At 50.4% G+C, this 14,039-nt stretch overlaps 1 protein-coding gene across 3 annotated transcripts in view; it reads left to right on the top strand.

Moving 5' to 3' along the window:
• IFT172 (intraflagellar transport 172) overlaps window positions 1-14,039 on the top strand; it is a 47,064-nt gene that overhangs the window by 21,186 nt on the left and 11,839 nt on the right. For all 3 annotated transcript variants that reach the window (XM_067294545.1, XM_067294544.1, XM_067294546.1), the window contains exons 18-39: window positions 641-748; window positions 1,286-1,370; window positions 1,699-1,791; window positions 2,127-2,204; window positions 3,129-3,377; window positions 4,703-4,781; window positions 5,171-5,291; window positions 5,731-5,875; window positions 5,948-6,037; window positions 6,475-6,572; window positions 7,569-7,704; window positions 7,784-7,900; window positions 8,521-8,663; window positions 9,365-9,458; window positions 9,712-9,776; window positions 9,904-10,084; window positions 10,621-10,730; window positions 11,170-11,299; window positions 11,905-12,003; window positions 12,365-12,474; window positions 12,994-13,057; window positions 13,837-13,923. In XM_067294545.1, the coding sequence (XP_067150646.1) occupies window positions 641-748; window positions 1,286-1,370; window positions 1,699-1,791; window positions 2,127-2,204; window positions 3,129-3,377; window positions 4,703-4,781; window positions 5,171-5,291; window positions 5,731-5,875; window positions 5,948-6,037; window positions 6,475-6,572; window positions 7,569-7,704; window positions 7,784-7,900; window positions 8,521-8,663; window positions 9,365-9,458; window positions 9,712-9,776; window positions 9,904-10,084; window positions 10,621-10,730; window positions 11,170-11,299; window positions 11,905-12,003; window positions 12,365-12,474; window positions 12,994-13,057; window positions 13,837-13,923 (2,482 nt within the window). The remainder of the gene's footprint in view (window positions 1-640; window positions 749-1,285; window positions 1,371-1,698; window positions 1,792-2,126; window positions 2,205-3,128; window positions 3,378-4,702; window positions 4,782-5,170; window positions 5,292-5,730; window positions 5,876-5,947; window positions 6,038-6,474; window positions 6,573-7,568; window positions 7,705-7,783; window positions 7,901-8,520; window positions 8,664-9,364; window positions 9,459-9,711; window positions 9,777-9,903; window positions 10,085-10,620; window positions 10,731-11,169; window positions 11,300-11,904; window positions 12,004-12,364; window positions 12,475-12,993; window positions 13,058-13,836; window positions 13,924-14,039) is intronic.

Here is a 14,039-nt window from a genome sequence, read left to right as displayed (position 1 = left end):
AGCATGATGTTGGTGCTAAGTCTGGCTGTAATGTGCAGCAGATTCCTTCAAGAGTGAATACTCTGCATTGTCATCCCCAGAGCTCCATGGTTTCAGACGAGTCTGGCCAGTCTGGTTCCGCTGACACTGACAGAAATTGACTGCAGGCAATTTTCACTCACTGCAGTAAATAAGTGTGTCTTCAGTAGCAGCCAGATGTGGAATGGCGCTTCAGTGCTCATGCTGCTGCCCCTCCAGGGATGATAATAGTTGAGTGGAAACAGGAGCTGGCCTGCTTGTGCAGAATAAAAGCTGGCTGTCTGAAGCGGTCATGGTAGGCACCTGGGCAGGGTTGGCATTGTTACCTGGCTTTAAAATTGACCAGGGAAGAACATTTCACATGCTCACAGCATTAATCCCTCTTGAGAGATTTTTTCTGCACCAGGGCTTGCTTCAGACTGAACGCTTCAGACTTGCCCACACTGCTACAGCCTTCTGGTGACCACATATCTCCTAAGTAACTTAGGCCAGATAGGGAGCTCTTAGATAACTGAGTTTCAGTGCAGTTCTTCTTTGGAAGCTCCTGTCTCAGTCTAGTTTTTTTTCTTCAGAGATCTCTTCTTTTCTGTTATTGAAAATCTGCAAATTTCTCTGTCTTAAGGGCTACTGCATTTTTGGAGACACTGGAAATGTCCACGGAGACCGAAGCCATGTGGAAGACCCTAAGCAGGCTGGCTTTGGAAGCTAGACAGCTGCACATTGCAGAGAGGTACAGGAAGGAGTCAAAAGTTCTTTCTACTAGATTAAACACTCTCTTTTCTGGATCCTTCACAGAAACCAGAGTCTAACTAAGGATGTGACTTTTTGTGTGGCCTGGAAGATTCACTGCCTTCGAGAATGGAGCATTCTCTATTCCAGGCAATGACTTTGTCCTTTCATCCTAGACACTAACAGTAGAACTAGGGACAGGTAGACATCACTCTGTAGCATAAATTTTTGCTGATGGCAACACAAAGTAGTGCATAGCGAGGCTGCAGGGGGCAGACAGACATAGGCAAGGTCAGAGGAGCTCTGAAGCCTAAGAGACTGAAGCATGGACACTGGTCATGTCCATGGCTTCTCCCGTGGAGCAGGGCTAGAGGGTAGATCTGAACATTGGTTTTGGCAAAATCTTCTCATGAAGTGGCACTACTGCACCTCTCCACATCACACTGCTGGGACTGCTGCCTAGACTCTGATTTTCCTTTCTGGAACTAAAGGTAGGTAATGAACCCCTGCTGGCAACTAACTGCCTTGCTCTTCCCAGGTGCTTTGCAGCTTTGGGCAACATGGCAAAAGCTCGATTTCTGCATGAAACCAATGCCATTGCAGATAAGGCAGCTCAAGAGCATGTGAGTCAAACTTTGTCTGCTGTGCAGGGCAGCCACTTCCCTGCAAACACTTGCATACACATTGTCTTCTGTGTCCGTGTCCTCCAGTATACTGCTACAGACCAGGGCTTTGTCATGTAAGAACTGCTGACATAGTTCTTCATCCAGGCCCGCCAGGTCCCTCTTCTGGCTAGCCGTTTCGTAGTGTTGCTCCTGTCTTGTCACTTTTCATCTATCTTCGGTTTCTGTAATGACGCAGACCCCACCAGCAATCACCTCCCTTGTAGCAAATCCAGAGCCCATTCTTTCACCCCTACAAACCAATTGAGCTAACTGTGGTTGTCTGCAGGGCGGGGATGGCACAGACCATTACCTGGTGCGTGCCCGCTTGGCCATGCTAGAGAAGAACTACAAGTTGGCAGAGATGATCTTCCTGGAACAAGTGAGTAAAGGGACCAGGAGCAGAAAAGGTCTCATTTATTTGTGGGCAGTAAGATTTGTGCCTTGATGTGAAAAAAAACAGAGAGGGAATAGGTTGCTTATTGCTGGGAGATGATTTTGTGCCCTGGAGTAGAAGGAGAGATTGCTTGTTCTGATGTAGAATTGCCCTGAGGTACAGGGAGGAGGATAAGGGAAGGATGTATATCCATGTAAAGGGGATGGTCCATTTGGTCAAGTGTTTTCTGCACATCTAACCCTGCCCACTGTGGGATCCTCATGGCAATGTGTCTGCTAAACAGAGACTTGCCCAGGGTGACACTTTGCTCTCTGACACAGAATGCCACAGAGGAGGCCATGGACATGTACCAGGAGCTGCACATGTGGGATGAATGCATTGTGGTCGCCGAGGCCAAGGTACAGAATATTCCTACACTGGACTTTGAGCTGGGCTTGCTTGATAAGTGTGCCAGTTGGGAGTGCTATCACGGTCTGGGTGTTCTTCATCTGCCCTCTCAGGACCTCACTTCTGCTTAGAGGGGCTCCCAAAGAGACTCTGAGCCTGCCCTGAAGGTCCTCCATCTAATTCAGTTACAGGTGGTGGGATTATTGCATGAAGGAGCCTTGACTGCTGGAGGGGTGAGGGTGCCATGCCATCAGGAAGAGGGATCAGAGTCCAGAGCAGGTGATAGGAATGGGAGAACAAGGTGCAATTGTGGGGGCTTGGGTGCGAGAGACTTAACTGCAATACTTAAAAGGAAGTGTGGTGGATATCCCTGATGCCCCTAAAACACAGCAAATGCTGTGGTCAACAAGGCAACTGTTAGAATGGCAGGAGGCAGGCTTTAGGAGTAGATGGATCTTGGGTCCAACCCAGAGCTTTTGTTTCCTAGAATGCAGTGTAACATGGACCAAGAGCCAAGGTGCCTCAGAGATGTGGTCCAGGCAGGATTGCCCTAGCCAGAGTTGCCCACAGACAAGGAACAAAAAGATCAGTGGTTCTTGCATCTGACAGCCAAGGAATAAAACAGAGAAGGGTCTGGAATAGTCTAAGATGATACAAAGGGAATGTAAGGGGAGGTTGCTTTTGGTGGAAGTACAGACCTGGGTGAGTAGTAAGGGAGAAAGCTACTGAGGTTCTTTTAAGAGTAGCCAGGGCTTCAGAAGAGAACGAATGGTGTAGTGGTACAGGGCTGGCATTGCTGTAGTTTCTGCTAACTGCAGTTGCTTAATCTAACTGGGCAGCAATGAGGCTGGTGCCAGGAGTTGTTCAGAGCCCACAGGAGGAGCAGGACAACCTCCTGCCTTGCCCAGGTCAACCAATGCTGCATTTCCCAACAGGGACACCCAATGCTGGATAAGCTGCGTAAGGGCTACTACCAGTGGCTGCTGGATACGCAGCAGGAGGAGAAGGCTGGGGAGGTCCAGGAGGGACAGGGAGACTACCTGGCAGCCATCAGCCTATACCTGCGAGCAGGGCTGCCAGCCAAGGCAGCACGGCTGGCCATGAGCAGGAATGAGCTCCTGACCAATGGGGATGTCATCAGTAGGATCTCCACAGCACTGATCAGAGGGGAATTATATGAACAGGTAAGTGGCCCACCCCACTGGGCCTTCTTCTTACTTAGTGGTGTCAAACTTCTTACCCCATCTTCTGCCTCTGCAATATACAGGGGAACTGGGCTGGAAAGTAGCAGATGTAATTCTATCTTGATAAATGCACAGATAACACTTGGGAGGAAATCCTTACTGCATCTGTCATACACAGGTGAGGTCTAGAATTGCTGTTATTAGTCAGGGAAAAGATCACAAGTCATTGGTGATGACATCTCTGAAACATCAGCTGAGTGTTCAGCAATAGTCAAACAGTCCCCTGGGAAGGTAGGAACCAACAGGAAAGGAGCTGCTAATTAAACAGAAAACATACCACTGTGAGAATCTACAGTACTTCTTCATAGTAGAATAATAAATGATGCTACAGCTTGCATATGAGGATAGTCTAAATGGAAAAGCTAAAGAAGAGAAACAGAGACCATTTCATTTGACTCAAGAGAACTTTATGCTCTTCCAAATCTGCCACCTTTTCTTAAGTCTTTAGTTTAAAAAGCAACTGTGGAACTCATTCCTGCAAGATGCTTTGATACCAAAAGCATATATAGTCCAAAAGTGATCAGACAAATCATGGAAGTAAAGTCTGTCAAAGGCCATTAAATATGATGATGTGGGGGCATCATGATATGAACTCAGGAAGCCTCTGCAGCACAGATTATCAGAAATGGATAGATATAATGGAGGAAAGGCTGTTGTGAAGCTTCTCCATTCTTATAATCTTTCCATAGACATGTGCTTTAGCCACTATTAAAATACTGAAGGAATTGAATCTTTGGTCTTCCAGGATGGCCTTTCTTATGTTGTGTTCTGACTTCTACAAGTTTTGAGCCTCATCCCACCCTGTTGGCTGCCACCCTTTCCTACAGGGTCAAAACCTTCTGCTGCAAGCAGCTGAGCCTCCCCCTTTCTGCTTACTCCCAGGGCACCAGTATGATCATCTGCATAACTGAGCACCTAGTGGCCATGGTCACAGACCAGGCTGTCACTGCACAAGTTACTGTGCAAAGAGAAGAGAGGTTGTCTCAAAAGCTTTTATCTTGTTAGAAGATGAGACCCCAGAAAAACACTTGGGGCATGTGGGACAGCAGAGAGGACAATGGTCTCAGCGCATGCTGTCTTTCCAAGAAGTTCCCTTTATCCCCATGCTGTTGGTTAGTGGGGGGGGGGGGGTCGTAGCTGATGGAGAAGCCTCTGTGGGTAGGGGTGGTCTGACAGGATTGACAGCTGTACATGGGGCTGGAAGGGTACATGGTGGTATGGGGAGACAGTGGCTCTGGAAACTGACAGCTTATATTTGTCATTAGGCTGGAGACCTGTTTGAGAAGGTCGGGAACCCACGGAAGGCTCTGGAGTGCTATTGCAAGGGCAGTGCCTACCTGAAAGGTACTGTGCTAAATATGTTCCTCCCCTGTCCCCAGCAGGAGCCCAGGTGCTCTGGCCTGCTAGCAACATGAGCTATTACCCTGGAGTGCAGAGTGGCCTAGTTGCTCTGAACTTCCGTATATCACCTCATTCAGTGTATGGGTTCTCACATAGTTGTGCCTGCAGGCAAAGCCCTAGGACAGGATCTTCTTCCAAAGGCCTTGATCATGCTGACTGCACCAGCATGATTTTGGTCTGGCTCCCCACAGGGTCCAGATCACAGGGCTGCCCTGCTGGAGTTGGAGTGGGTTAGACAGTTCCCTCCCTTGCCCCACAACGAGGCCCACATGCACCTCACAGCTCTGCTTCCTTGCTGGATTCAGCATAACAGCTATCATGTCCCCTTACAGCAGTGGAGCTGGCTCGCCTGGCATTTCCTGTGGAAGTTGTGAAGCTGGAGGAGGCCTGGGGAGACCATCTGGTGCAGCAGAAACAGCTGGATGCTGCCATTAACCATTACATTGAAGCCAGGTGGGAGCAGGTGAAGGCTGTATAACCAGCAGCAGTATAATCTGGCAGGCCATGAAGTTGATCTAGTTTGTTTAAATCAGCATGGCTGTTTGATGCTGAGTAAGACCCCTTATCCCAGCTTTGCCAGTGCCCCTAATACTTACGTGCAGTCTCTGCTGGCCCAACCATAGTTTTTTCTCCACAGCTCTGTCAAGGTGTCTCAGTCCTGATCCACTGTTCCCTGCTGTCCTAGTTCTTCATTCTTTCCCTTTAGCTCTGTCAGTGCTCCAGACCTTTACTCTCTGCTGATACTGTGAAGTTATTCAGGTCTGTCTTGTTGCTTCAGCTGAAGGAAGAAGATTCAAGCAGCAGCCCACTTTGGTCTCCCTGGCTTAGCTCAGCTGGCAGAGATGGGTGCTGGCTGGCTGTAAAGAGTTATGAGTTATGTTTCTGATGCTAGGTGCTCTGTTAAGGCCATTGAGGCAGCCTTGGGAGCCCGGCAGTGGAAGAAGGCTATCTACATTTTGGACTTGCAGGACAAACAGACAGCAGCCAAATATTATCTCAAGATCGCCCAGCACTATGCAGCCTTGCAAGAGTATCAGGTGAGACCACAGAGTACAGTCATCACTTCTCTGGGTCCCTTAGGACTGCTGACCATGGTTGTCTCCCCACAGGTCGCAGAGGAGCTGTACATCAAAGGAGACCAGACCAAGGAGGCCATTGACATGTACACACAGGCCGGACTCTGGGAACAGGCTCACAAGGTAGTGTCAGAAGCAAAAGCTTCTGCGGACCTCGCCCTGCTTCTGAGTGGTGCAATGTCTTCCATCAGGAGGTGGTGGTGCCTTTTGCCCTAACACCTGAGCAGCAAGCCCTCTTCCCAAAGGATCAGTGCAGGGACATCTAGCAGCCAGTAAGAGATCAGCTCCTGCATTCTGTCTGTGCCCCCTTCTACTTCAGCAGCCCCATGTGGGTGCACCTGTGACACAAATAGCACTCTCCAGGGGACTTGGTTCTGCATGCTTTGATCACAGTGACAAATGACTGCCCATTCTCTGCAGAGGCTGTAGCATATGTATCTGTTTATAGTGCGATGGAGATTGCTTTTCTCCATCTTCGGTGCTGTGAGAAGGGTCACTATGTGTCAGGACATTGCTGTGCAGTGTGCTGGAGCTTTTTGCATATATGTTCCTCTTGGCAGGTGGCAATCAGGTGTATGAGTCAGGAAGATGTGTCTGTGCTCTACATAACCCAAGCCCAAGAGATGGAGAAGCAGGGCAAGTACAAAGAAGCAGAGAGGTAAGCATCTTCCTTGGTGCTAGTCCAAGACTGCACCCTGAGAATCTGGCTGTAGCAAGGAGTCCTTTCCTGGAGTGGGAGTGGAGTTTGGGGCTAGGGTTTTAAAGGGTCAGAAATGTTCTCTCCACACTCAGAGACCTCCAGCTGATACTCTAAGCAAAGTTTCTAGGAAGAGAACTCACTGAACTATTAGTGTATCTAAGGGGATATAAAGCCAGAGTTAGGACAGGGAACTGCGAAAAGGACATGTCATGGGAGACTTGGGGCTGGAGGTGGGGAGGGAAGGATGGTGTTAGGGCCACACATAAGGAGTCCCAGAGGTCAGGTGGGCTGGAGGGGGAAGGAAGGGGCCAGCTGCCTTCAACAAGCCCCAAGGTGGCACGACTGACAATCTCTGACCACCACAATACAAAGGAGATCCAGTTGGGGCACGGCTGTCTATGTAGCAGCAGAAATGTGGCAAGGCTTTTCCCCACTGCAGGGTGCCAGGTCTGATCTGGCATGGCCAGCTCAGGATCAGATATGGAAAGTGAAATGTTTTCCATCTAGATATGTAGTGCTGTCAGTACTAGGTTATTTAAACAATGCAATAAGGTTAGCATGTACAGGGACAGCAAAGCTGTGTATTTGATGCTGTGGTACCTAATCTCAAGGATGTCCAGCGCATGAGAGGAGGCATTACAGGTGGTAAGGTCACACTGGGTTTAATCTTTTTGGTGGCCTATATGAGAAAGTTTTGCTGACATTGCCAAGTTGCCATCCCAACTGGACTGACAGCCTCAGGCTGGAGGCCAAGATGAGAATAGGTCACAAGCCCAGGGGCTCTCTCCAGGTCAGAACACAGGTTGATAAGTATGGATGGAGTCAGGCTGCACACACAGTCATGCCTTTTGGCAATGTGCCCCGGACTCCGTCCCAGCTGGGCAGGATACAGAGGGACTGCATTGGAGTGATCACATCCTTAGCTGAGCCACATGAACATGCTTGTGTTCCCAGGCTGTATATCACCGTAGATGAACCTGATTTGGCCATCACCATGTACAAGAAGTGTAAGATGTATGATGAGATGGTTTGCCTGGTAGCCAAATACCACAAGGACTTACTGAGTGATACTCACCTGCACCTGGGCAAGGTGAGCACAGGTCATGGCAAGGGATCAGCTGTACCAAGCAGGGCCAAGAGTGTCACTAACTCATTGTCTCTCATTGCAGGAGCTGGAGACAGAGGGACGTTTACAGGAGGCTGAGTACCACTACCTAGAAGCTAAGGACTGGAAGGCCACAGTAAACATGTACAGAATGAATGATATGTGGGATGAAGCTTACAGGGTAATAATAACTTCACAGCTATCCCACCCTGCAAGGGCCAGGATTTGACTGTAGGGTGCCAGTAGGAATTGCTCTGTCTCTATTCACTACAAAATTTGAAGACATGAAGTACACTGTTTAGCTTCAGCAGGTGGCACACCTTGGAGGCCCTTGTGCTACTGCTCTGCTCCTAACTGCTCTGCAGCACTGCACCCCAAAAGCAGTGCTAGACCCCTAGCCACTCTGCAGCACTGCCTTCCTCCAGGTGGTGCTCTGCTCCTAACCACTGCACAGCATTGTACCTCAGAAGTACTTTTCTGCCCCTAACCACTCTGTAGCACCCCTCCCCAGCACTGCTCCCCTCTAGTGTGGACATATTGCCGGGGATCACTTCTGCTGACCTAACACCAGTAAGGGCCTTGCTGAGGAGGCAGCAGCCTCTTCTCCCTGTGCTCTGCCGTACAGGCCTTTGTCTCACTCTCCCCAGTCCAGGGTGGCTACAGAAGAGTTCTTCAGGAGACAGCAGGTGTTTCTGATGCTCCCTCAAGAGTACAGGAGTCATATGAAAGGGGACCCCTGGCTCAGCCTGCTGAGGTAGAGGTAGATGCACTGAGTCCTTCAGTTTTCTTTGTTTTGGATAGGTGGCCAAGGCACACGGTGGGGCAAACTCCTATAAGCATGTGGCCTATATGTGGGCAAAGAGCCTGGGTGGAGAGGCAGCTGTGAAACTCCTCAGTAAATTTGGACTTCTGGAGATGGCCATTGACCATGCAGCAGACAGTGGGTAAGCAAGTTCATAAGCCCAGCACTCCTCTTCTGTCTACCCGATCTCAGGAAGAAAGGACAGCCCAAAATATTTATATATACATGGCAGCTGCAGGTCCAGCATATGGCATGTTATCCCTCTTTACCTGCACTTCCTCACACAGGTAATCTGCTTCCTTGGCACAGAGGAATTACCAGATGAGTCCTGTCCACCTGTTAGTCTCACAAGTGTAAAATCTGATCTGGACAGACAAAAGCAGTTTACCCTTTAACCTGAGTAGGGAGGCTTTGTAAGAGCCTCTGAAGCCTGGGAGGGGATATTCTTCGTGTCATCATAAGCAGCTGCCTGCCAGGAGAGGATTGGTCCCACTCTGCACCTGCCCAGCCATGTCTGCACTGCCATTTACTGCTGCTCCCCTCCAGCTCTCCCACTTTACCAGGCTCTTGGGAGCCTCATGACCACCTGTTAGGGTTGAGTCAAGGACTTCTGGCGCTAACAGCAGGCGTGAAGGAGCTGAATCTCCTTAGTGGGGACTGTAACAGCTCCTGTTCTCTGGTCAGGAGAAGGGGAAATGGGCAGTGGCCACTCACTTGGGACCCTCTGTCTTCTCCTCTCCCCTCTGACAGTGTCTTGTCCTCTACTTGATGTCTTGATCTTAATGAAGGCATGCCCTCACAGCACATAGTCCTGTTCTCACCCCACTCTCTCTTTCACTGCAGTGTCTTTGAATTTGCTTTTGAGCTGGCCCGCCTCTCCATGAAGCAGAAGATGCGAGAGATCCACTTAAAGTATGCCATGTTCCTAGAAGATGAGGTAATTTTACTCCTGGAATAGATTGTAGTTCCCTGGTCACTCAGGTAATTGAAAAGCTTTCCTTAAAGGCTGCCCCAGGAGGCACTTATATGGCTGCAGTCACTGCTCACCCAAAAGGCTCCACAGTTGCAGCCCCGAGCTTCCACACACGTCTCTATTTCATAAATATGCTTTGCCTCGTGGTAAGTACAGAGAATCATGTGTTGGTATTGGGGCAGGAAGGCGTACAAAGAAACTCCTTCCTCTCTCCTAGGGCAAGTTTGAAGAGGCTGAAGCAGAGTTCATTAAAGCTGGGAAACCCAAGGAGGCAGTGCTGATGTATGTATCCTTCCTCACTCTGGCCTGTTGCATCTCCTCTTCCCATATGGTGCCAGCCTGCTTGCTCCTCCACCACTTGTCTGCTGTTTGCTGCCCCTCTTGTTAAATCTCATGTCAATTCTCCTAGGTTTGTGCACAACCAGAACTGGGATGCTGCACAGCGTGTGGCTGAGGCTCATGACCCAGACAGTGTGGCTGATGTGCTTGTGGGACAAGCACGTTTTGCCTTTGAGCAGAGAGAATTCCAGAAAGCAGAGGCCTTCCTCCTGCGAGCACAGAGACCTGAACTGGCAATAAAATACTACAAGGTAAGTGTAGACTATGGCAATATCATTGTGTTCCTCACTGCCTGAGAACCCAGTTTGGATGGAGAGGGAGTGAAATCCAGCTCCCAGCTCTCCATGTCAGCTTAGTAGCCAAAGAGAAACCATTTACTCGGGTGGTTCCTAATAGATCTTCATTCTGGCCTGCTCTTAGAAGACTGCACTGGTATAGATTTCACAGCATAACTTGGCTCTCCCCCAGCTCTGAGAGGAAGTATCCTACCAGAAGGCTACGGGTGGTCCTCAGGAATAACATGAATGGGTTGCATTTGGAGACTGTAAGTGCCCATTCTGCAGAGGTAGCTGGGATAGATGGAGCATTCCTGTGGTAACCTGGGTGAATGAATGGACGTAGTTGCCATTCTGGGGGAGGAAGCGGTCAGATGATGCTGCCATGGTTTCTTCTCCCAGTGGGTCCTGTGACAAGATGACTTGAATGGCCAGACGTGTTGTGTGATGCAGGAGTGTGGTGGATCCTGGTGAACTGGTGAAAATTTCTCCTCCCTGGTGTCCCTGTGCAGGAGGCTGGCATGTGGAGCGAGGCCCTGCGGATCTGCAAGGAATATGTGCCTAGTCGGCTGGAAGCACTACAGGAGGAGTGCAGCAGGGAGGCTGCCAAGAAAGGCTCCAGGTGGGAAATGCTGGGGTCAGGCTTCAGGTAACAGACAGTTTGCTCTTCCCCTGGGCCATTGCAATGACCCCTCACAGAGATAGCCTGACTGGATCCCTGACATCCAGATTATCCTGAGGGTCCTGGACTTCTTCCTGCATGGGTTTCCCATCTTCCTGCCTGCCTGCCCTGGGAGACTCCAAGCTTATTGTTGCCATCCGAGGTCTCCCAGGTGTCTTCTTGCCACTTACAGATCTCCCAGGTCTCCTACACTGCTCATGCATCTCCCCAGGGTCCTTAACCAGTTCTCCCTCAGCATTGCCTGTGCACGTTCCTCTCCTCTCTGAGGTCTCTGACTCACCTCTGCTGTGGGCCTTCCTGCCCTGCTCCCTACGTGCTGTCTACAGGATCTCTATGGCAGCATCCCAGTCTTGCTCACAGTCTGTATTGCTCCCTACAGAGGAACAGAAGGGCTGCTGGAGCAGGCACGGGAGTGGGAGCAGGCTGGGGAATATGCCAGGGCTGTGGATTGCTATCTGAAGGTGCAGGATCCCAGCAACAGTGTCCTGATGGAGAAGTGCTTGCTGAAGGTATTGTCAGGGGCTATGAGTCCCTTCATCTGCTCTGCTATCTAGGAGGTCTCCCACAAACTGCAGTGCATCCCAGAGATAGTCCATTCAGTGCAGGGTGCAAGAGAGGAGCTGCAAGGTCCAGTGCCTCAGAGTCTGAGAGCTCTTCATCACTATTCTCTGAGCCATGATGGGCTGTGCTCTTAACCTGCACTGTGCTGGCACCCTTGCTCTGGCACCACTTTCAGCAGCATGCAGGTGTCTTTGTGGCCATATCTCCCTGCGCCAAAGAGCTGGGCTCTGTGACTTAGCTGATGGCTAGACCAGCACCCTCTCCTCATGGCCCAGTCCATGAGCCTGTGGGTTATGTTCTCATTCACACTAGTAACTGTGCCCTTGCACCAACTTCAGCAACAGTCATGTCCTTGTCTGATATCCCACGTGTAGAAGTAGCTGGGCTTTGTTCCTCTAAATTGCTGAAGTGGGCTGTCGTTTCTCTTTCCCTTTCCCCCATAGTTCACATGGTCCTGATGCTCGGTCTTAGGCCTGGGGCTGAGCTCTTCCCAACTTCATCCCTCTCTCAGGCAGCTCTTATCACTTGTGCTGCTGACAACTTCTCTTCACAGGCAGCTGAGCTGGCCATTAAGTTCTTGGGCCAGTCACAGAGTATGGAGGTGACACGGACTGTGGCTCCTCAGCTGGTGGCCATGAAGAAATACAGTGCGGTAAGGGCTGGCTTCTGCTCCTGGAGTGCTGAAGAGGCAATGACACAGGAAGAGAGAACCGTATACAAGGGGAGGAGGCCAAATCACATCCTGGGGTGATGGGTGGATTGCCCTATCTGAGAGTCTGGCAGAGCTGAGTCATTGGGGAGGAGGAAGGAGGGAAAGGGGTTGAGTTCTGGGGTGGTGTGAGAGATCCAGGCCTTGGGAGGAGGCAGGAAACAGAGAAGGGGGTTAATCTTTTGGGGAGAGACTTTCTGTTGTTGCTGTGTGCTGGGCACTTCCAACAGCACCAGCTCCAGCCTGGGCTGCAGGGTGCCTGTGGCATTTCAGCCACCCCATTGGACTTTCTCTGGCCCTGTAGGCAGCAGAGCTCTACCTCAACTTGGACCTCATACGAGAAGCTATTGATGCCTTCATTGAAGGGGAGGAATGGAACAAGGCCAAACGCGTGGCCAAGGAATTGGACCCCAGGTATGCCCTTCCCTCCTCAAATGGACTCTTCCTTCTCCCCCTCTGACCCCCTGATGATCCCTTGTCCTGTCTTGCCCTGCTGCCCCAAGTACCCTGGATTCTCCCCACTGGGGCCTTCCCAGGCTCTACAGGACACATCTTCCACAGCTGCTCTTCCCAAGCCCTCCATCCCTTTACTATCCTGACACTCTTCTATTGCTCTGTTGCCACATATCCCGGAGGAGTCATCATCCCCCGTTTTCTTTGTCCTGTCTCAATATCCCCTTCACTTGTCATGTTCCTGCACACGTTTCCTTCCTGAAAATCCTGTGATCCCTTTCTCTCCTCACACATTATATTGCATGGAACTGTCCAGGCCCTTTCTTTTCCTTTATACCTATGCTCCCAGCAGCAGGCCAGAAAGATGTGGCACAGCTGTAAGTCCTCTTTATGCCAAAGCAGACAAGGTTAGATCCAGCCTCTGCGCTATGCAAGGCACTATTAGTCTTGCTGTCTATTAAGATGTTTTCTGCCCAATAGGTCAGAGGAGTATGTGGACCAGCGTTACAAGGAGTATCTAAAGAACCAAGGAAAGGTAGATTCGGTATGTATTTGGGATGTCCCACAGACCAGGGAGCAACATCAGGATCTGTGCAGGTCATAGCATCACAGAACAGTTGAGGTTGGAAGGGATCTTTGGAGATCATCTACGTCCAACACCCCTGTCCAAGCAGGGTCACCTAGAGCACATTGCCCAGGACCCTGTGCAAACAGCTTTTGAATATCTCCAAGGATGGAGACTCCGCAGCCTCTCTGGGCAACCTGTTCCGGTGCTCTATCTCCCTCACAGTAAAGAAGTTTTTCCTTATGTTCAGACAAAACTTCCTGTGTTTCAGATTGTGCCCATTGCCTCTTGTCCTATCGCTGGATACCACTGAAGAGTCTGGCCCCATCCTCTTTACACCCTCCCTTCAGATATTTATACACATTGATAAGATCCCTCCTCAGCCTTCTCTTCTCCAGGCTGAAGAGGCCCAGCTCTCTCAGCCTTTCCTCAAATGAGAGATGCTCCAGTCCTTTCATCATCTTAGCTCTCTGCTGGACTCGCTCCAGTAGCTCCATATCTCTCTTATGCTGGGGAGCCCAGGTCCTTGGAGTCTTTGTCATGGGGCTTTTATCTGAATATGCCCATAGGCTGGGAGTCTGTATGTGCCTATGAGTCATGGCTTCTATATACCAGATGTGTCACACTGGATGTGTGCTTCCGTGGAGGGGGAGGAACTGTGTGTATGCAAAGAAAGGACCTGGGTGGACTGGTGCCTACTTTGATGCTGGTAGGAAACCTTGCCTGCACAGTGAATTTATGGCTGTTTCCATCCCCAGCTGGTGGGAATAGATGTCATGGCTGCTCTGGACATGTATGCAGAGCAGGAGCAATGGGAGAAGTGCCTTGAGATTGCAGCTAAGCAGGTGAGTGCCCGTGTGAGCCCTCAAGAGACAGAGGTGGGGCCCTGGCTCTGGGGAGCAGGATTAGCAGGGATGAGTGGGCAGGAGTGGAGAAGACATTTCTGTGGGGAGTGTGGGGA

The sequence above is a fragment of the Apteryx mantelli genome, chromosome 3 (assembly GCF_036417845.1).
Source record: "Apteryx mantelli isolate bAptMan1 chromosome 3, bAptMan1.hap1, whole genome shotgun sequence".
Classification (NCBI taxonomy): domain Eukaryota; kingdom Metazoa; phylum Chordata; class Aves; order Apterygiformes; family Apterygidae; genus Apteryx; species Apteryx mantelli.
Note: the sequence above shows the minus strand (reverse complement) of the source record. Positions and strands in the feature narration are given on the sequence as shown.